General features: G+C 42.1%; 1 protein-coding gene across 5 annotated transcripts in view; it reads right to left on the bottom strand.

Moving 5' to 3' along the window:
* LOC137301479 (uncharacterized) overlaps window positions 1-22623 on the bottom strand; it is a 101505-nt gene that overhangs the window by 35903 nt on the left and 42979 nt on the right. For all 5 annotated transcript variants that reach the window (XR_010958298.1, XM_067970989.1, XM_067970988.1 and 2 more), the window contains exons 18-21: window positions 21338-21418; window positions 11159-11280; window positions 7019-7145; window positions 2296-2421 (exon numbers count right to left, since the gene is read on the bottom strand). Coding sequence is in view for 4 of the 5 variants with exons in the window: in XM_067970989.1 (XP_067827090.1) it covers window positions 2296-2421; window positions 7019-7145; window positions 11159-11280; window positions 21338-21418 (456 nt within the window). In the remaining variant the exon portion in view is untranslated. The remainder of the gene's footprint in view (window positions 1-2295; window positions 2422-7018; window positions 7146-11158; window positions 11281-21337; window positions 21419-22623) is intronic.

The raw sequence follows: 22623 nt of genomic DNA, 5'->3' as shown, positions 1-22623 counted from the left end.
CGGTTAGCCTAACATCAGTAGTAGGGAAAATGCTAGAGTCTATTATAAAGGATGTGATAACAGGATTAGACAAAGTCAACATGGATTTATGAAAGGGAAATCGTGTTTGACAAACCTAATGGAGTTTTTTTTTGAGGATGTAACTAGTTGAATAGATAAGGGAGAACCAGTGGATGTGGTGTATTTGGATTTTCAGAAGGCCTTTGATAAAGTCCTATATAAGAAGTTAGTGTGCAAAATTAAAGCAAATGGGATTGGGGTTAATATACTGGCATGGATTGAAAATTGGTTAACAGACAGGAAATAGAGAGTAGGAATAAATGGGTCTTTTTTGGGGTGGCAGGCGGTGACTAGTGGGGTACTGCAGGGATCAGAGCTTGGGCCCAGCTATCCACAATATATATCAATGATTTGGATGAGGGAACCGAATGTAATATTTCCTAGTTTGCTGATGACACAAAACTAGGTAGGATTGTGAGTTGTGAGGAGGAATCAAAGAGGCTTCAAGGCGATCTAGACAAGTTGAGTGAGTGGGCAAATATATGGCAGATGCAGTATAATGTGGATAAATGTGAAGTTATCCACTTCGGAAGGAAAAACAGAAAGGCAGAGTATTATTTAAATGGTGATAGATTGGGAAATGTTGATGTACAAAGGGACCTGGAGTGTCCTTGTACACCAGTCACTGAAAGCAAACATGCAGGTGCAGCAAGCAGTTAGGAAGGAAAATGGTATGTTGGCCTTCATTGCAAGAGGATTTGAGTACAGGAGCAAGGATGTCTTACTGCAGTTATGCAGGGCCTTGGTGAGACCACACACCTGGAGTATTGTGTGCAGTTTTGGTCTCCTTACCTGAGAAAGGATATACTTGCCATAGAGGGAGTGCAGCGAAGGTTCACCAGACTGATTCCTGGGATGGCAGGGCTGTCATATGAGGAGAGATTGGGTCGACTAGACCTGTATTCACTGGAGTTTAGAAGAATGAGATGGGATCTCATTGAAACATATAAAATTCTGACAGGGCTAGACAGACTGGATGCAGGGAGGATGTTTACCCCTGGCTGGGGGGGGTCTAGAACGAGGGGTCACAGTCTCAGGATACAGGGTAGGACATTTAGGACTGAGCGGAGGAGAAATTTCTTCACTCAGAGGGTGGTGAACCTATGAAATTCTCTACCACAGAAGCTGTGGAGGCCAAGTCACTGAATATATTTAAGAAGTAGATAGATAGATTTCTAGACACAGAAGGCATCAAGGGGTATGGGGAGAGAGCGGGAATATGGTACTGAGATAGAGGATCAGCCATGATCATATTGAATGGCGGAGCAGGCTCGAAGGGCCGAATGGCATACTCCTGCTCCTATTTTCTATGCTTCTATGCTTGCTGCGCCTGATCAATTTCCAGTGAATCGTTCCGTAAAGTGTGCATGTGTGGACATCAGGCGAGGACAGGACTGCATTCAGCTGTAATCCTCTACGGCTCAATGATATTGCTTACACATGAAGATTGGTCATTTGGGCAAGGGACTAGAGGACTGGCAGCAGCCATGGAAGTGTACTGCTGTAGGAGCTGCTGCCTTTATCAGGGGAGGAAAAAAGTTGTACAGAAGAGAAAAAAATGCCATTTGCCATTCTACTAAATTTGTAATATCCTTTGTTTCAAACTTTAAGGTAAATTGGAGGAAAGAGCAAATCTTGGGTTTGCATTCAAGATCGTCAGATCTGTTTCTTTAGTTGGCTCAGGATTTTCTTTACCGAATGACATATAATGACATTGCTCGACCTGCATCCCACAGAAGAAGAATGATGCAACTGTGTCACAACTTCATCTGGAATTGAAAACTAGTCTCTCACAGATTCAATCCAAACAAACAGTGAGCATCTGCTTTCAGATACCAAAACTTACATTTATTTTAAATACAAAAACATTAACAAAGCTAAATTAATATTTCAGCCTAAGTTATCCTGAGTATTGCTTTTTTTAAATAATGGGGAAGGCAGCTTCATATTCAAATGTTTCAATGTTAAATACCAATATCCTACAATAGAGTAAAAGCCAATACAACTTAATGCTGTTTAATACACTAATTCATGTCAAGTTCGGCCCACCATCAGGGACAGATCTAACTATCAGTACTTCACCCTAGTATTACAAAGCTCAAAATATTCTCTCTAGGCACAACCCAGCTTGGAGGACAAGAATTTATAATTGTACTGTTTGGCTTTTTGACATTTCAAATGGATATAAATTTATTGTATACATGTGCACATTGCATATAAATCAAATAATCCTACCTTAAAGTCAGGATCGGATCTATAAATGTCACGTTTGTTGTTGTGGGTATAACAGAACTGATAATGGCAAAGAGCATCAGGCCGTGGTTGGCACAGACACTCTTTAAGGAGGGACTTCAACTGCTCCTAGGGTAAAATATAGTTCAATAATTTAGAACAGAAAACTAAAACCAAACTGAAGTCATCAAAGTAAGTTTTAAGCTCAACAAGTACCTTGTTATGAAATAGAAATTTCTGCTTAAGGCCTTTTATTGCAGATTACCTGATCCACACGATTTCTATAGGGCTCTTTCAAAGAGAAGGAACGTGACAACACTGGGAAGTACTTTTTATGCTAAGTACTCTACAGTGTACAGAAAACATTTTTTAAAATAAATATTTTATTTTCAGAGACTTACCAAATTGCCTCATCCCTGCTAGGTCACTCTGTGATGTCAATGACAGGTAACATTTCAGGCGGGTCTTTTGAAATCAATGGGGCCCTTAATTTCAGACCAGCCTGAAAGCTGATCTACAGCTGTTCGACCTTGGAACAGCATACGCACCAAGGAATGCACACGCTCTTCTTGTTGGTTATGTCATGCAGCTGTTGAGCAGAATAGCAGACTTGGGGGTGGAAATTGGGTTTGGGACCATAGCCAGTGGCAAACCAAATCTGGCCCAAAATTGTTTCTCGGGCCTCATTAACATTTTTTGCAGGAGAAGCCAATGTCTGTTGCGTCTCCACTGGCAGCTTGCGCATTTTACTAAGATTAAAGTCGGGCCGATTGCCTCACTGGCAGCAGCCGGATGGTCAGTTCAGAGAGGGGACAGGGTTAGAGCGACAAAGGGGTAGGAGCTGATTGCGGGTTCTGTGGAGTTGAGGGCAGCACTCCTGCTCCTCCTGGCTCCACAGGAACACTTTTCAATTTAAAATTATCTGTTGGTGGCGGCCGCTACTTAGGTCACAGTGGCCGCTGAAGAATGCTGAGCAGAGCAGGTCTGGCACCAACTCCACTTAATGGAAACTAATTTCCTAGAGGCATCCTTAAAAGGCGTTAGTACCCTTATTAACATTTGCAAGGTGCCTGATGCCTGATTTAGATGGCAGGCTGGGACACTTAAAAATGGACCCGATAAATTAAGAAGTGGCCTGAACGCCCGTGTAGATTGGGTGCGGGCCATTCCACTGCTAAATCTAAACCAACATTTGCCTGAGGAAGGAGAAAATCTCCGAAAGCTTGTGAATTTAAAATAAAATTGCTGGACTATAACTTGGTGTTGTAAAATTGTTTACAATTGTCAACCCCAGTCCATCACCGGCATCTCCACATCATGACTGCTAAATCTGACATTGTTGCGACCATTTTATCCCGAAAAACGGGAGCAACGCATACCAATTTCAACCCCTTGATCTGGCAGGTCTCTGTGCAATTAAACCTTGGACTCCCTCCTCCGCACACCCCCCTGCCACCTCACAACTCCAAAAGTCAAAAAAATTTGGATAGCAGTATTACCTTTATATTAACAATGAGGGAGCACTATGAATAAAAAATACTGTCCCTATACTTCCCTACTCCTTGAACAGTTTGATGAAGAACTGTCTTTCAAATGTAACTTGTGGAAATTCTAGAGTGAATAGATGTACACAGAAAATTCAATAAGCTTTTGAATACGGAACTTCTCGGACAAAAGATGCGGTTGAGTAACTCATAAGATCTGCAAATACCTATGCGTTCTGCTCAAGAGAGTCAATTCAGTATCCAGCTGCCTACTCGGAGTATGTTACTCATTACCGAAATGATTTAGCAACACTGCCTAAATTACATGTAACCAAAAGCATTTTAGTTTGAACTATTCCAATTGTGACAACTGCTTTAATGCTTCATCATCCTGAATTGGCTTTGCCTCTATCCATAATATTTTGTCACAACACTTTTGAAACTCCATTTTGGAAGATTAGAACTAGAAATTATCTCAGGAGTGATGGCAGGGATGTTACGCTTGGTCTCAGAATCTCTGGGGTCCTGATCGTAATCCAATGCCCTCTGATTACTCTCCCTAGCTGTGAGATTGGCAGGGAGTTTTGCCTGTCTGTATAAATGTAAATGGAGAGGAATAGGTAGGTGGCCTCTTTTTTAAAAAAATATTCCATTGCCTTCTCTCCACTGACTTTCAAACAGTTGTCTCCTCCACTTTTGGGCGCAGAGCACTTACTCATCTCACACCAAATTCAGCTTCTTGACTTTTAATTAGTTCTAATGCAAAGTCACTCATGGGGCTCAATTTTAAAACCAAGCCAGGAAGGGGGTGGGGGGGTCAAATTGAGTGTCGGGATCGGAGGTCATCGCAGGTGTCCACAATCGTTGCGGGGGAGAATCGGGGGGCGGGGGGAGAAGAGTGTCCGTGATCATTGGGGGGGGGGGGGGGGGGGCGGGGGCGTTGGTTCAAGTAGGCTTGTTGGGCCTGGGGGGAAGCACTCCTGCTCCTCTGGCCCACAAGCTGTGCCTTTCTAGGCACCTACCTGTTAGTCTCGGGCCTTCTCGCCTCCTTTCACGAGGCATAAAACAGAAGGCCCAGGGATCCAGCAACCCCCCTCACCGGGTTGAAATCGGGAATTTGAGAAAAATGGAGGCCTGAAGCCTCCTTGAAATGTTTTAAGGCCCATCCTGCCTCCTGGGAGCGGGTTGGTCGCCCGCCCCGGTGAAAACCAGAATGGGCAGGTTGGAGGCGGGTCTGAAATGGTGGCAATTTTCAATGCCCCCCCCCCACCCCCAACCCATCCGTTTTTTACTTTGAAAATTGAGCCCATGGTAATTATTTAGTCCCGGACTCAATTTTGCTTCATACCAATGTACTGGGTTCAATTCCTTATTTCTAATTACTAATGTCTTCACTCCTTACATCTTGTTCATCATAACTGCATCTCATTCTAGTTTCTCTCCCATTTCGCCCCATGCACTCTTCCAGTTCATCTCATCCATGAGACTCACCTCCTGCTCCCTTAACCCCAGTCTTACTAAACTGCTGACCACCCAACTTCTGTTCCTGCCTGCCTCCCCCCCACCGCCTCATGCTAACTGACATCGTAAATGATTCCCTCTCCTCAGGTACTGCCCCCCCTCCCGTTCGAAACTGCTGACATCACCCGCTCATTAAAAAGCTTACCCTCGACCCCTCTGTCCTTGCAAACTACCACCCAATCTCCGATCTCCCTTTGCTCTCTAAGTCCCTGTTTGGATTTCTCCAACTAGGTTTATCAGGGGTCCATCGGGACACAGCACCAGAGCAGCCCTAACCAAAGTCACAAATGACATCCTCTGTAATTGTGATGGTGCATTATTCCTCCTCGACAATTTTACAACCTTTGACACAAGTCAACCACACCATCCTCCTCCAAATCCATTCCTTCATTATCTAACTAAGTGGGAATGCTCTTGCTTGGTTCCACTCTTACCTATCTGATTTTAGTCAGAGCATCACCAACAATGGCTTTTCTTCCCACCCCTGCACCATTACCTCCGGAGTCCCCCAAGGATCTATCCACGGCCCTTTCCTCCTCATCTACATGCTGCCCCTTGAAAACATCTTCCGCAGACAGAGACAGCTTCCACATGTATGCTGACAACATAAGCTCTCAATCACCAAGACTGTCTACTTCCACTGCCATAACGTCACCCGCCTCTGCATTTGCCTAAGCCCAACTGCTGCTGAATCCCTTATCACCTCCAGACCTCAATATTCCAATGCTTTCCTGACCGAACTCCCATCCTCCACTCCTCATAAATTTCACGTCATCCAAAAACCTGCTAACCGCACTCTATCACACACCAAGTCCTCCTAACCGACACTGGCTCCCAAGTCCAAGACCTCAAATTTAAAATTTTTATCCTCACGTTTAAATCTCTTCATCACCTTGCCCCTCCTATCTCTGTCATTTTCTCCACTCCTACACAACCTCCTGAACTTTCCGTTCTTCTCATTTGGCCTCTTGTACATCCCTTCTACCCCATGCCTCACCATTGGCGACCATGCCTTCAGCCGTCCAGGCCCACGCTCTGGAATTCCCTCCCTATATCCTTCCACATCGCCACCTTTAAAACCCACCTCTCCAACCAAGCTTTTGGTCACCCCTTCTAAAATCTCCTTCTTTGGCTTGGCGTTCATATTTTCCTTACACTTCCGTGAAGTATCTTGGGACTTTTTTTCTATGTTAAAGGTGCTGCATATATGCAAATTTTTCTTGTTTTGTCTAATCTGGATGAATCAACCCCTCCGTGTCCCTCAGGCTGCTTGCTGTTGGTGGAAATATTTTTGCTTCTGCATCCTGGATCGACAGGGCAAGTTTTTGACTCCCAGCTTTTTTTTTAAACCAGCATCCAAAAAAAGGAATGCCCAATCTGAGTTAAAACAAACATCAGCTTTCGTTGAGCCAAAGAACCTGGCACTTGCACCAGTCTTTCATAAGTATAAAATTTGTTTCATCATCCGCAATTGTGTACATGCACATTTAACTCAGTTGTCTCGTCACTGGCAAAAACTACAGCCAGAATTCACAAAAAGTTAAATTAATTTTCATGCAAGTTTATTTAATAGATTAACCATTCGTCTATTAAATACTCCCTTCCTCATGCAAAAACATAACAATTTTGGATAATTTTACAAAAGAAGGGGCTAATGATCGGTTTCATATGATCAACCACCGAGTACTCTAAAAGGTAAACGCACAATGATATTTCCTTACTTTCAGTATTCCGTCCCTAGTTTCTTCAATTACTGTATCTGTGCCTGGCCAAGTCTGAAGCCCTGGGACTAAATTACTCTCAACCAGTGTAAGGGTCTTCTCTAAAGTTGTCCTTGCTTCTTTATACCTAGAAAGAAAAAAAATGTAAATTTAAATGTGACAATAGAAAATAGAAATATATCTATCTTCGTGCTCCTTTGCGTGGTAAGTAAAAGTACTGAAAACAAAATAATTTTTCCTCCTTATATTTTTGGATAATTCTTAGATCAGTGGAGGCACAAACTTCCAGTCATCAACTGTCTGTGAACTATGATTCTGAAGTATTTCTAGTCTTCCCCTTGAGATGAAGGTTCCCAAACAGAAATGGCTGAATCAGACAGAAATTTGGGTCTTCTGTTTTGCAAATGCAGAAACGAACTGTTGTGATTCAGTGGATCGGTAAACCTCAACAAATGTCAAGAGAAAAACCTGCACCCCTATCTAAAGAATGGCGTCTTTAGCACTTATTCTGCTGATCAGAAACAAGCCAGGACAAACTGTAAAATGGAGCATATTATGCATTTGAAGCAGAAACAGAAATCAGCTTTATAGAACCAGCAGTTGAGCAGTTCATTTTGATAACCTTTCACAAAAGATCACTAATTGCACAATCAACATGTTCAAACTTAGATTGTGTTGCATACGGATAAATTAAATGGATTAAAGTACAAAAATTAGATTGTTCAAGTCGAAGTTTTCTTTGTTCTTTAAATGTTGGTCAAAATCTATACACAAATGAACTGACAAGCATCCTATTCGGGGGAAAACATGCCACATTTGCACCATACAGGAATTGTGGCAGTCCTTTGGTCTTTCTCATCCTCAATATATCGAGAAAAATATTTATATGATCTACAAACGTCAATAGATGATCAAGGGTCTCTTGCTGGCTTTCGACAGTTAAGTGCAGTGCTGCATCAGTCCGAGAGAGTGGATGGCGTTTGATCCTGAGCTGAGATTCTTCCCCATGTGCATTCCATTACCACATTCTTCTACTTTTATGCAAGGTCCATCTCTCCCCCTCTGCTGTCAAAACCTAATCCAGGCCTTTATCTTGAGGGTCAATTTCAAACACTCTTCCAGCTGGTCTCCCTGTTACCACATTCCACAAATGATAACGTATTTAGAATGAGACTCCCAGCACCGTCATTCTTGCCAAGGATATGGGGCGTCATCTGTGCTCAAGTGAGAGATGGCTGGGGATTGGAACACTTGTTTCATTTTGGGCACCCAGTGTAAATTCTCATATCATGTGCAGCAAGATGCAGCCTAATATCCCATTTTATTCAATGGCGCTGTCTTCAGTGGCATTTCCATAGCCATAATATAAACCAGTGGACCCCTTGCAAGATGGATTTTCCAATGTAAATGGCTTCAACTGGCAACACAAACCTCCATTAGCCTACAACTTTTCTGCTCATAGGCAATCCATTCACCTGCACCAGCTGGCAATGCAGCTCTCCATTTCTTTCACCACTTATCAGGGAATATCCATAGCCAGAAACACAAAGCTGCAAATGCCACTTGACACAATTGCACATACATAATCTTGCTGTTATGCAATTGCTTCTCAGTCACCATGTGTGTTCTGCATTGTAACGTAACAAGTTCAAAGCTAACACATACTGTACAGGTTTCAATATATAAATGCTAGTCTTGAAGTGGAAGCGGTTCTGCAATATAAATGGGATATAAATCTCCTTTCGCTCTGCCCTATAACGTGCCTTATTCCAACCTTAGAAAAGGTGAAGGCTTTTTTTCTATTTTCCATACCACTCTCTTTATGGACTAGTTTTAGGAACTGTGTCATTGGATTGCAAAATAATAAATGACACCCAATTATTGCACCTATGCAATTCACTTCAACTACTCCATGTTGGTCGCAAGTTCCACATTCTAATCACTGTCTGAGTAAAGAAGGTTTTCCTAAATTCCTCATTGAATTTATTAGTGACTATCTTCTTTTATAACCCCTAGTTTTGGATTCCCCTACAAGCGGAAACATTTTCTCTACGTCTACCCTATCATAAAAATGATGCTGGGTCAATTGAATTTTTCAAGATTGAGATCAATAGATAGATTTTTATTGGGTAAAGGTTTCAAGCGATTTGGAACAAAGGTGGGTAAATGGAGTTGCGGTTCAGACCAGCTAGATCTAACTGAATATAGCTCAGGCTTGAGAGGATACATGGCCTACTCCTGCTCCTTTGTTTCCTATGTCTGCCCCAAATTATGTACAAATTCTGGGCTGCGGCTCACATCCATAAGGACCTGGATTGAAATTACTACAACTCATTTTATATAGATGTTTCTTAGCTGACAAGGAAACTTTCATTCTTTCAGCTTGGACTAAATATAAACCCAGCTCTTTGTAGTGAAAAGATCATGTGCGAACTCACTGCATTCCATTAACATTTCCTGATACTCGATAACGACACTGTAGATGTGACCCTTTATGCATTTGAAACTGCACACATGATTTCTTCACGATATATGTACATCTCTATATCTATACATATCTATCTATATCTATACATATCTATCTATATCTATACATATCTATCTATATCTATACATATCTATCTATATCTATACATATATATATATAAATAAAGAGACTAGATGCTTGTGACAATACTTGGTGCCCATGAAATTATTTTTTTCAGCCTGAAATTAACTTTTGAACAGGTTGCATTTCAGAAAATTGATCAGTTTGGTTCCTCGAGGGGTAAGAACCCATTCACTGTTACAATAGAGAAAATTGGCAAAGTAACCCCAAAATAGTAATAACATACATTTGTCTTTAAACATCTGCAGTGTTTTACAAATAACCCATCAGTATGTGGTGTTGACCAGCACTTTTCTACAAAGGCTGTAAGACAGTATGCTGTAGAAGACATCTTCACATTAATTTTTTTAAATTCATTCATGGGATGTGGGCGTCGCTGGCGAGGCTGGCATTTATTGCCCATTCTTAATTGCACTTGAGAAGGTGGTGGTGAGCCGCCTTCTTGAACAGCTGCAGTCCGTGTGGTGAAGGTTCTCCCACAGTGCTGTTAGGAAGGGAGTTCCAGGATTTTGACCCAGCGACGATTAATGTACAGATAGACAATAAATTCATATCAAGGCGACATGAACACAAATCACAAATTGTTTTAATCGAAAAAAATCTTTTCATAATTTCTAGAAAAATTATTTTCCAGGGTCAGAGTTCAAAACTGGCATCTGAATCTCATTTCAACTTATTTTTGAACATTTTCCTTTCTCATCTTTCTTCTCTGCTCCCTAAGATTTTGATTCAAAAATTTCAACAGGAGCCTTTAAAAGTTTACCTTGTAGAAACAACTTCCAAAAATTCCCCCTCGCCCCAAAATTCCATAATTACATCCTTAATCACAACAGCATGCCACACTCCCCAAAGCCTCTCCACTACCTACAAGGCACAATTCAGGAATATGATAGTATACGTCCCACTTGCCTGGATGCCTGCAGCAGCACTCAAAAAGCTCAATACAATCCAAGGCAAAACAGTTTGCTAGATTGGCACCTCATCCATTGGCGTAAACATCCCCCCTCCACTACTGGCGTGCCGTGGCTGTAGTTTGTACTATCTACAGGAGGCACTACAGCAACTTGCCAAAGCTTCTTTGGCAGCACCTCCCAAACCTGTGACCTCCATCACCTAGGAGGTCAAGGGCAGCAGGTGCATGGAAACACCATCATCTCCAAACTCACCTCCAAGTTACACAGGAAGGGAGCTTTTCCATTCAAATTCAATCTTTCATGGTTGATACTAACCACTGCCACTGTTATTATACAGTCTCCTCTCCAAGTTATGACATAAAACTTCAATTTACATGGTAAGGAGGTGTATTTTTATTGTAAAATAATATGTGGTTTTCTCTAGTGAATAGCTTTAATGAAAAACTTGTTTCTCAGGCTATTTGCTATCCACGTGTATATGGACAAAACTTGGAAAGAAAAAAAAGCACATGGGCTGCTTTGTGTTTACAAAATGGATGAATGAGTTAAAAAGCAATAATCACCCCTCACTAACTGAAATGATTATTTTCACAATGAAAGCAATTACAACTGTATTACCTATTCCATTTGAGGTAGACTCGGCTTAGACCATAATATGACAGGCAGTTGAAGTGACTAAAATCTTCATCCTTAAATGATTCAAGCATTTTCATAAAGTGTCGCTCAGCTTCCAAAATATCCTATGAAGACAAAGAAATTAAGGAAAAAATAATTCACAAGTTTCCCCTTCAACTTCATATCATGTGCTCTATTACTGGATGGCTACATAATTTTACCCACAATATTTTGATTGTAATACCTTTGAAAAAATGTTTCAAACATATTTTCAGTTTTAAACTCATGAACAAACTTCATTTGTCTGACAATCCAGCAATCCATACTGTGGATCTTTTCATGATTGGTAGCCAGAATATTTTTTCTTCCAGTGGTCAATAATGGAAATGAGTCATAAAACTATAGTAGGAGCCAGCTACTGAAATAATCTGCAGATGACTCGAAACTTGGAAATGTAGCAAACAATATAGAGGATAGTAAGAGACTTCAGGAGAACATACCATCCTGATTTGGAAATATATCGCCGTTCCTTCATTGTCGCTGGGTCAAAATCCTGGAACTCCCTACCTAACAGCACTGTGGGAATACCTTCACCACACGGACTGCAGCGGTTCAAGAAGATGGCTCACCACCACCACCTTCTTTAAGGCAATTAGGGATGGGCAATAAATGCTGGCCTTGCCAGTGACGCCCACATTCCAGAAATGAATAAAAAAAAGACAGGTTGGTGAAATGGGCAGACACATAGCAGATTAAATTTAACGCAGAGAAGTGTGAAGTGATTTTGGTAGGAAGAATGAGGAGAGGCAATATAAAGTAAATGGTACAATTTTAAAGGGGTTGTAGGAACAGAGATGGGGGTGCGCATACACAAATCTTTGTCAGTGGCAGGACAAGTTGAGAAGGATGTTAAAAAAGTATATGTGATCCTGGGCTTTATTAATAGAGGCATGGAGTACAGAATCAAGGAAGTTATGCTAAACCTTTATAAAACACTCGTTAGGCCTCAGCTGGAGTATTGTGTTCAATTCTGGGCACCACACTTTAGGAAGGATGTCAAGGCCTCAGAGAGGGTGCAGAAGAGGTTTACTAGAATCACACCAGGGATGAGGGACTTCAGTTATGTGGAGAGATTGGAGAAGCTCGGGTTGTTCTCCTTAGATCAGAGAAGGCAAAGGGGAGGTTTGACAGAGGTGTTCAAAATCATGAACAGTTTTGGTAAATAAGGAGAAACTGTTTCCAGTGGCAGATGGGTCGGTAACCAGAGGATACAAAAGAACATTAGTAATAGGAGCAGGAGTAGGCCATACGGCCCCTCGAGCCTGCTCCGCCATTCAATCAGATCATGGCTGATCTTTGACCTCAACTCCACTTTCATGCCCGATCCCCATATCCCTTGATTCCCCGAGAGTCCAAAAATCTATCGATCTCAGCCTTGAATATATTCAATGACTCAGCATTCACAGCCCACTGGGGTGGAGAATTCCAAAGATTCACAACCCTCTGTGTGAAGAAATTCCTCCTCATCTCAGTCTTGAATGACCGACCCCTTATCCTGCGACTATGCCCTCTAGACTCTCCAGCCAGGGGAAACAATTTCTCAGCATCGACCCTGTCAAGCCCCCTCATAATCTAAATGTTTCAATGAGATGACCGCTCATTCTTCTAAACTCCAGAGTGTATAGGCCCATTCTACTCAACCTCGCTCCATAGGACAACCCTCTCATCCCAGGAATTAATCTAGTGAGCCTTTGTTGCATCGCCCCTAAGGCGAGTATATCCTTCCTTAGATAAGGAGACCAAAACTGTATGCAGTAGTCCAGGAGAGGTCTCACACTGTACAACTGTAGTAAGACTTCCTTACTCTTGTACTCCAACCCCCTTACAATAAAGGCCAACATGCCATTTTCTTTCCTAATTGCCTGCTGTACCTGCATACTAACGTTGTGTTTTTTATACGTGGACGCCCAAATCTCTCTGAACACCACATTTAATAGTTTCTCACCATTTAAAAATATTCTGTTTTTCTATTCTTCCTACCAAAGTGAATAACCTCACATTTCCCCACATTATACTCCATTTGCCACCTTCTTGCCCACTCATTTAACCTGTCTATATCCCTTTGCAGACTCTTATTGTCCTCCTCACATCTTACTTTCCCACCTAGCTTTGTATCGTCAGCAAACTTGGATACATTACACGAGGTCCCTTTATCTAAGTCATTATTCTCTACTCTCAATCATCAGCAAAGTGATGGAAGGTGTCATCGACAGTGCTATCAAACGGCACTTACTCACTAATAACCTGCTCACCGATGCTCAGTTTGGGTTCCACCAAGACCACTCGGCTCCAGACCTCATTATTGCCTTGGTCCAAACATGGACAAAAGAGATGAATTCCAGAGGTGAGGTGAGAGTGACTGCCCTTGACATCAAGGCAACATTTGACTGAGTGTGGCACCAAGGAGCCCGAGTAAAATTGAAGTCAATGGGAATCAGGGGGAAAACTCTCCAGTGGCTGCAGTCATACCTAGCACAAAGGAAGATGGTAGCGGTTGTTGGAGGCCAATCATCTCAGCCCCAGGACATTGCTGCAGGAGTTCCTCAGGGCAGTGTCCTGGGCCCAACCACCTTCAGCTGCTTCATCAATGACCTTCCCTCCATCATAAGGTCAGAAATGGGGATGTTCGCTGATGAGTTCGTGCCCGCATGCAGCAAGACCTGGACAACATCCAGGCTTGGGCTCATAAGTGGCAAGTAACATTCGCGCCAGACAAGTTCCAGGCAATGACCATCTCCAACAAGAGAGAGTCTAACCACCTCCCCTTGACATTCAGCAGCATTACCTCGCCAAATCCCCCACCATCAACATCCTGGGGGTCACCATTGACCAGAAACTTAACTGGACCAGCCACATAAATACTGTGGCTACAAGAGCAGATGAGGGGCTGGGTATTCTGCGGCGAATGACTCACCTCCTGAATCCCCATTGCCTTTCCACCATATACAAGGCACAAGTCAAGAGTGTGATGGAATACTCTCCACTTGCTTGGATGAGTGCAGCTCCAACAACACTCAAGAAGCTCGACATCATCCAGGATAAAGCAGCCCACTTGATTGGCACCCCATCCACCACCCTAAACATTCACTCCCTTCACCACCGGCGCACTGTGGCTGCAGTGTGTACCATCCACAGGATGCACTGCAGCAACTCGACAAGGCTTCTTCGACAGCACCTACCAAACCCACGACCTCTACCACCTAGAAGGACAAGGGCAGCAGGCACATGGGAACAACATCACCTGCACATTCCCCTCCAAGTCACACACCATCCCAACTTGGAAATATATCACTGTTCCTTCATTGTCGCTGGGTCAAAATCCTGGAACTCCCTACCTAACAGCAGTGTTGGAGAACCTTCACCACATGGACTGCAGCGGTTCAAGAAGGTGGCGCACCACCATCTTCTCAAGGGCAATTAGGGATGGGCAATAAATACTGGCCTTGCCAGCGACGCCCACATCCCATGAACGAATAAAAAAAAATTATTATAGATTGTAAATAGCTGAGGCCCAAGCACCAATCCTTGGCACCCCAATAGTTACAGCCTGCCAAGCTGAGAATGACCCGTTTATCCCTACTCTGTTTTCTGTCCTATAATCAATCCTCTATCCATGCTAATATATTACCCCTAGCCCCATGAGCCCTTACCATGTGTAACAACCTTTTATGTGACACCTTATTGAATGACTTTTGAAAATCCAAATATACTACATCCACTGGTTCCTCTTTATCTGCCCTGCTAGTTACATCCTCAAAAAACTCTAATGGAGTTATCAAATACGATTTCCCTTTCATAAAACCATGTTTATTACTCTTCTTGGCAACATTATAGGCTTCTTCTTTCAATCTGATACTCTCCTAACTTCTTTAGTTAGCCACGAGTGGATCACTTTTCCCGTGGAGTTTTTATTTCTCGATGGAATGTATACTTGTTGAGAATATTGAAATATCTCTTTAAATGTTTGCCATTGCTTTTGAACTGTCAAACCCTATAATTTAATTTCCCAATCTACCTTTAACAACTCGCCCCTCATACCTATGTAATTGGCTTTATTTAAGTTTAAGACTAGTTTCAAACTCAATGTGAAATTATATCATTTATGATCATTCTTCCCCAGAGGTTCTTTTACTGTGAAATTACTAATTAACCCTATCTCATTACATAATACAAGATCTAAAATAGCCCGTTCCCTGGTTGGTTCCATTACGTATTGCTCTAGGAAACTGTCTCAAAAACATTCCATAAACTCGTCTTCCAAACTACCTTTGCCAATTTGATTTACCTTTTGCCACAGATTTAAGGTGATCGGCAAAAGAGCCAGAAGCGACATGTGGAAACATTCTTTTAAGCAGCGAGCTGTAATTATCTGGAATGTACTGCCTGAAAGGGTGGTTGAAGCAGATTCAAAAGTAACTTTCAAAAGGGAATTGGATAAATACTTGAAGGGGAAAAAGGTACAGGGCTATAGGGAAAGAGCAGGGGAATGGGACTAAATGAATAGCTCTTTCAAAGAGCCTTCTGGCACGATGGGCCAAATGGTCTCCTCCTGTGCTGCACGTACTATGTTACAACTCATTCGGTAGACCAAAAATTCGGTAGTGCTACTGTTCTGGTCATTGTTTGACTTTCCATTTTAAAAATTTGTTTTCGTGTGTGTCTATTGTTTACAGCTTTTATCCTTACAAAATGTTCTTCAATAGATTTGAGGTTAAATTAATACTCCCACAATAAATATTTAACAAAATGTAGAAATGTATTTTTCTTGTGGGAAAATCTCTGGCCTCTACTGACATCTATTAATCCTTATTGATAAAATGCAAATGTATACAATTCCATAGCTCAGTGGTTGCACTCTCGCCTCTGCAAGTCAGATGGTTGTGGGCTCAAATCCCATTCCAGAGACTCGAACACATAATCTAGGCTTCCACTTCAGTGTAGTACTGAGGAAGTGCTCCACTGTCGGAGGTGCCGTCTTTCGGATGAGACGTTAAACAGAGGCCCCAACTGCCCTCTCAGTTAAACGTAAAAGAGCCCATAACATTGTTTCGAGTAAGAGCAGGAGAGTCCTCCCCAGTCTTGGTCAATATTTATCATTCAACCATCTTCACTAAAACAGATTATCTGGTCATTATCACATTGTTGCTTGTGGGAACTTGCTGTGCTCAAATTGGCTGCTGCATTTCCTACATTACAATAGTGACTACACTTCAAAAGTACTTAATTGGCTGGAAAGCGCTTTGGGATGTCCTTTGGTTGTGAAAGGCGCTATATAAATGCAAGTTCTTTTGGTGAGAACAAGACTGGACTTGGTTGTGATGCCCACCAATAGACGAGTAGCCTGGCTCACAGGTACAGAATGGCCACTCAGGTAAAGAACCAGAAGGATGCTATACTTCCAGAACTATACCAGAGTAAGTGAATCAGCACCATCAGAATATGGAAGAAATTTGAAGAAAAAAGTATGTTAGGGAAAATAAAAATATCCGTTTGTGTTTCAAGAACTCATTCAGTGTGTGATACTGGACTACATTTAAAGCACTCATCCAATCTCTGGCTTCCTGTGAATGTCCATGAAGTGGTCAATTTCACACAACTGGTTTAACAATCTCACCAAAACTGTTCAGTTATTGGGACACAGTGGATAGAACACAACCATTTTCACCTCCACAACTTGGGTTGAAATCTAGCAAACATTGATGGTGTGAACATTCTCTCATGATTGTCCCAAAGTGATATTAGTTTGGCTGGTCTCAATCCAGTTCCTGGTGGACGCAAGTTTGCAGTACAAACTGCATATAATTTAGCACCAATTAACCACTCTCACTTAACCACGACCAGCTAAATATGTCTGAGAGTGCCTGGAGGACTCCCCCACCGGCATTATTTAAAGGGACCATGTAGGATTTACAGATTAGTGCTGGATTATTGCTTCTGGCTGCTGCAGCATTTGTACCTGTTTTTGGAGGGCTCCTATACTTGAATACTTGGATGAGGGATCATAGCCTAACATTTTGAGCCAGGGCGTGCAGGAGTGAAGTGAGGAAACGCTTCTGCACACAAAGGGTGAGAGAAGTTTGAATGTTCTTCTGCAAACAACAGTTGATGCTAGCTCACTTGTGAATATTAAATCTGAGATTGATAGATTTCTGTGAACCAAGGGTATTAAGGGATATGAGGCTACGGCAGGTATATGGAGTTAGGTCACAGATCAACCATGATCTCATTGAATGGCAAAACAGGCTCGAGGGACTAAATGCCACTGCAACTTGCTGCCTCCTGTTATGTACCAACTTCTCCTGCAAGAAAGAGGGACGTATGTCTGGGTGATGTGCCTGTCATGGTTGAACAGCTGCCAGCATGTGTGGCCTGTGAGTTGTGGGTGGGCGCCTTTGCAACAGTGATAATGTGTAAGGGTGAGAAGAAGCATCTGATTGGAAGAGTTGCGTACTGATGGAAAGAGTTTGTTGGTATGTGGGTAATAGGGGATGTAGTGCGTGGAGCAGTGGATGCGGCTAGTGGTGCAGTTGGTAGGAGATGTCACTTGACAGTTGACCTCACTCACCTTGACCACTCGTATCAAAGCACTGAACTTCTTCCGGCACTGCATTCATGTTCGTGGTGCTATTCGCCTGACACTGACTGCGGCCCCTGCTGCCTCCCACTGCCTTTTGAGCATATGTCTGGAGGACCTCTTGCCACCCCACCCCCTGCAGATATAGGATGGCCCACCGTCTGTCCACCTCTTGCACCGAGGCCTCTAGTGCATCAACAGATAACCTTGGTGCACGCATTCTCGCAGGCCTGACACCAACTCGGATCGGCAGATTAGGGAGGTGTGGCATGCAGATTGGAGGATGTTGGAATTAGTGGTGCGCAACCTTTATTTAATGTTTTAACATAACTCAACAGTTTGTAAACATAGGGGCGGGACCTGCATCTGTGTTTTCCATGTGTGATTTCTGATCTCTGTTCAGACTCCGTGCAGACAGCAGACTGTTATTTTTAGCAAATTCGAGGTACCGGCTACCTTTAAGAGATTTTGGCTGGCTGTCAGAGAGACATCCTGCCTTTAAGAGATTCAGGCTCCCCCTGCCGGTGGAAAGTGTGAATGTCATGAATCCTTTTATCAATGCAGGATTTCAACGCTTGGCTGAGGTGAGTGCTGAGGCAGGACGAATGTCCAGTTTGTGGCCTTATCCAATTTAACGCCCCCCTCTGCCTGAAAATCATGTACGATCATTTGCAATTCTAGGTTATGCAATACAAACAAGTCTTACATCAGAAAGCTTATTTTTACTCAGCAGCTCTACAATGTTATTGAAATATAAATACTGACGAAATCATGGATAACAGGAAATGAGCTTTGGCTCACAAATTAAAACCACATTGTAAAAAACTAAACAGTCAAATATTCAAGTTCTCATGCAAATCAACCAGATTGATGTATCATAAGTGTGCAGGTGATGGACAGATCATGAGGGGCACTGTTAGATATACATTACAGCACAATACACAAAAGATTATGGATTGTTTGATTTTAGCATTTAGACATCTATTATACTCCAGACTTAAAGTGAAGTGGTTTTAGCTTTACATTAATGCAATACAAACTTGGAATCATCTGAGTTGTATTTAGGCAAGTGGCTCAAAATTGTGTCCAGAAAGTTTTGTTACACTGATTCAGCTTCACAACAACTGCTGTGTAACTGGTGAAAGTGCAAAAATTATTTTTTTTAAAATGGTATTTCATTTTTTTTCCTTTTTATTGGCTCTCTTAACTTAAAATTTAACATCTGCTTTCCCTCCAAAGCCAGCAATGTAACTTGGCCCTAGCATTGCTCACAGTTCCTTTTTCTCACCAATTTTCTCCTTTCCCTTTCTCTCGTGCAGACACTGACATATTTCCATGACAGGATTGGTGCCAATCACCCTCCAGAGCATTGCTCAAGAGGTCATTACTCATGCAAGATTTGACAGTCAGCATCAGCGGGCTATTTAACCAGGGGTGCACTTCCAGCAGTGTCACCAACTAGAAGCGAGACGTCTAACTGATATTTTTTCCCATCCAAAACCAGGGCTTCGCGGACCAAATTTAGTGTCACACCACTGCCTTGGCTGAGAGCAGCAAATGAATCAAAGACCAAAGATCAAATCTGAATCTACAAAAATGACAAACAGGAAAAGACATTTAGCCTGTCCCATATATTTGTGATGCCTAATGCATCACAATACCAACACTTCCTACCCAGAACTATGTAATCCCTTGGGAAAGGCAAAAAAACAGGTCAATTAGGGGGAAAAAATTCCTCTCCAATCTCTTTGGGCAACTGAAACTAATCCAGGAGATCACAAATGTACAGATCATTCAGGTCTAGCAGATAGTATAATGACAATCTTGCAAAGTATCGTACAATAATGTATTTGCATGTCCTTATTTTTTTACTTTATATTATAGTAGAGAATTTAAGGCCATTTTTTGTGGTTAATCCATAATGAATGCTTCCTAAAGCTGATAAGGAAGTTCTGTACTCATCGAATAGCAAGAGTAATGCTAGTGTAATGCTGATATACAAGAAGCCAGAATACACATATATAATGATAGATAGATAGATATATATATATATATTAAAAAATCCACATTTTTGCCGCTAGCCTTACTGTACAGAGGTCCATCCTTTGACATTTTAAGTACTTTTGATTTTGCCAGTTACCCAAAGAACTATTCAACATCAAGTTAAAATCAAAACTGAAATAAGATTTGTTTATTGGAATAATACTTGGAATTGAAGATGTGGAGACGCCGGTGATGGACTGGGGTGGACATATGTAAGGAGTCGCACAACACCAGATTATAGTCCAACAGCTTTATTTGAAATCACAAGCTTTCGGAGCTTTGCTCCTTCGTCAGGTGAGTCACATAGGTAAGTCACATAGGTAAGTCACAGTATAGATGGTACACAGTAATTACAAATTTATCCTGCCCTCGGATGTCTTCATCAGCACTCAGTTCAAAATAAATGTAAGATATAAAATTTAAAAATAATTTTTCAGTCTTTGATTTCCTTTTTCCTCAGCATCTACAGCCCCTCATCCACACCTATATTCTTCACGTGCATTTGCCATTCCACCTTTCCTACTTCCACAGTGAGTGCTCACAGACTATTTCACCATGTGGTGTCACAGCTGAGTACGATCCTGTCCTGACTGAACATCTCCATACATGCTCTTCCAGCAGCAGCTGCTGGATAATGATCAGAAGAGGGAACCCCGTTGATTTTCCCACCCAAACCCAGGAATGCAAAGGCCAATTGTTGCCATTTGCCATTCCACCTTCCCTACCTCCCAAGTTGACGTCAGCTAACTTAGCACAGGCAATCAAACTCTCCTGGTCTGCATGTTGGCGAACAACTGGTCAAACTCTGTAAGCCATCAGGAGAGCCCTGTTGCTTGATTTTTTTTAAAAAAGGGGTCATCATTGAATAGATTCAGGTTTGTCAGTGCACTAGGGATAACCTTGATGGGTTTCCTCCCGATCTCTCAAAGACAGTGGTACCTCACCCAAGTGGTCATTCTTTATGTGTGAGCCTAGACAGTAAATGTCAGTAGGCCATTAGACCATGGGTGGCATTGCAGCAAACCTGAAGTCTCTCCTCACCCAATGTTGACATGCACACTGGGTGATGCAGAGGTGGAACATACCAGGAATCAAATCCAGGGCCTGCCAAGCTGTACACCTCAGTGCAACACTGGGATCCCTGTTATCCAGTAGGCCATCAGGAAAGTTTGTCATTTGATTTTTAAAAGGGATTCAAAAGAACCAAAGGCGACATGAGGAAAAACCTTTTTACACAGCGAGTAGTTATGATCTGGAATGCGCTGCCTGAAAGAGTGGTGGAAGCAGATTCAATCATGGCTTTCAAAAAGGAATTGGATAAATACTCGAAGGGAAAAAATTTGCCGGGCTACGGGCAAAGAGCGTTGGAGTGGGACTAACTGGATTGCTCTTACAAAGAGCTGGCACGGGCTCGATGGGCCGAATGGCCTCTTTCTGTGCTGTAACCATTCTAAGATTCAATGATCAGATCCTCCCCACTTACAACAATGAAGAAAAGTACATACCTGAATTAAATTGTTTCCTAGAAATGACAATCCGCAGGCATACTCAATAAGAATGTACTCCATAGTGGTCAAGTTATACACCTGTAATAGAAAACCAATTGCATTTAATAAACAGCCCAAAATCCAATATCTGATAGGTATTGTAGTTTACCAGTCCATATCTACAATTAAAAATACAGTACCAGAAACATATTTCATTCAGCTAAACAACTGGTGCAGCACACTGGTATATTAGTGTGACATTGGAGGGGTCCAAAGTAGTCGCCTGAAGAACATCTTCCTAATCAATGCCAGATCATTTTTCTCATTCCTGAAAAATGATCAGTATCATATCCAAGAGGGTACAATGCCCACGACATCACATGCGACAAATTAAAGCATTTGTACACTCAAACACATCATTTACAGGGATAAAATACATATCAAGCTCAAAAACATCAAAAATTTCTTAAATTTTAATTCCAAGCTGAAAAATAATCCAGTAATCCACCTCACAAAAAAAGTATTACTATAGAGTCAAAGCAGCCAAGGATGATTATAGCATCATATAATGCTACACAACCACAGATCCCACATTTACCCTTTCCCTGAATTGTTTCCTTTATTATGCATGGTTAAAAAATGAAGTACAACTTTTGTAAAAGCCGACACAAATCTCTGATAGTGAGTTCAGGCCAACACTTCAATGCTGTGCTTCCACTGACATTTATACTATTAAAAACATTGAGTTTTGAAGTTGTGCTGTTTGCTACAAAAAGAACAGCTTGCATTTCTATAGCACTCCAAACAGTGGATGCTGAGCAGAAGGAAAAAAAGGTATATGTAGAGCTTTAAGATGGGGGACCAAAGGCAGAGTCAAATAAAAGGGTTTTGAGGAGGCTTCTGAAAGCAAAAAGGGTGGCATGGTGCAGGGAGCCAAATGTAAGTTAGTAAGAGCAGGGGTGATAGCGAAGCGAGACTTAGTGTGGATTACGTTACGGGCAGCAGAGGTTTGGAGGAGCTGAAGTTGAAACAGGGTGGAGAATGGGAGGCGGGCCAAAAGAATATTGGATTAATAGAGTCTGGAGAAGACAAAGACATAGATAAGGGTTTCAGAAGCAAATAGGCTGACTGTAGGGGTGGAGGCGAGCAATATTATGGAGATGGAAGTAGGCAATCTCTGTAATGGAGAGGATATGAGGTCAGAAGCTCAAATCAGGATCGAATAGGATGCTGAGCTTACAAATAATCTGGTTCAGCCTGACACTGGCCAGGGAAGGGTACAGACTTTGTGGCAGGAGCTGAAG

This window comes from Heptranchias perlo, chromosome 33, assembly GCF_035084215.1.
Source record: "Heptranchias perlo isolate sHepPer1 chromosome 33, sHepPer1.hap1, whole genome shotgun sequence".
In the NCBI taxonomy this organism is placed as follows: domain Eukaryota; kingdom Metazoa; phylum Chordata; class Chondrichthyes; order Hexanchiformes; family Hexanchidae; genus Heptranchias; species Heptranchias perlo.
This window is presented reverse-complemented; position numbering and strand designations above follow the sequence as displayed.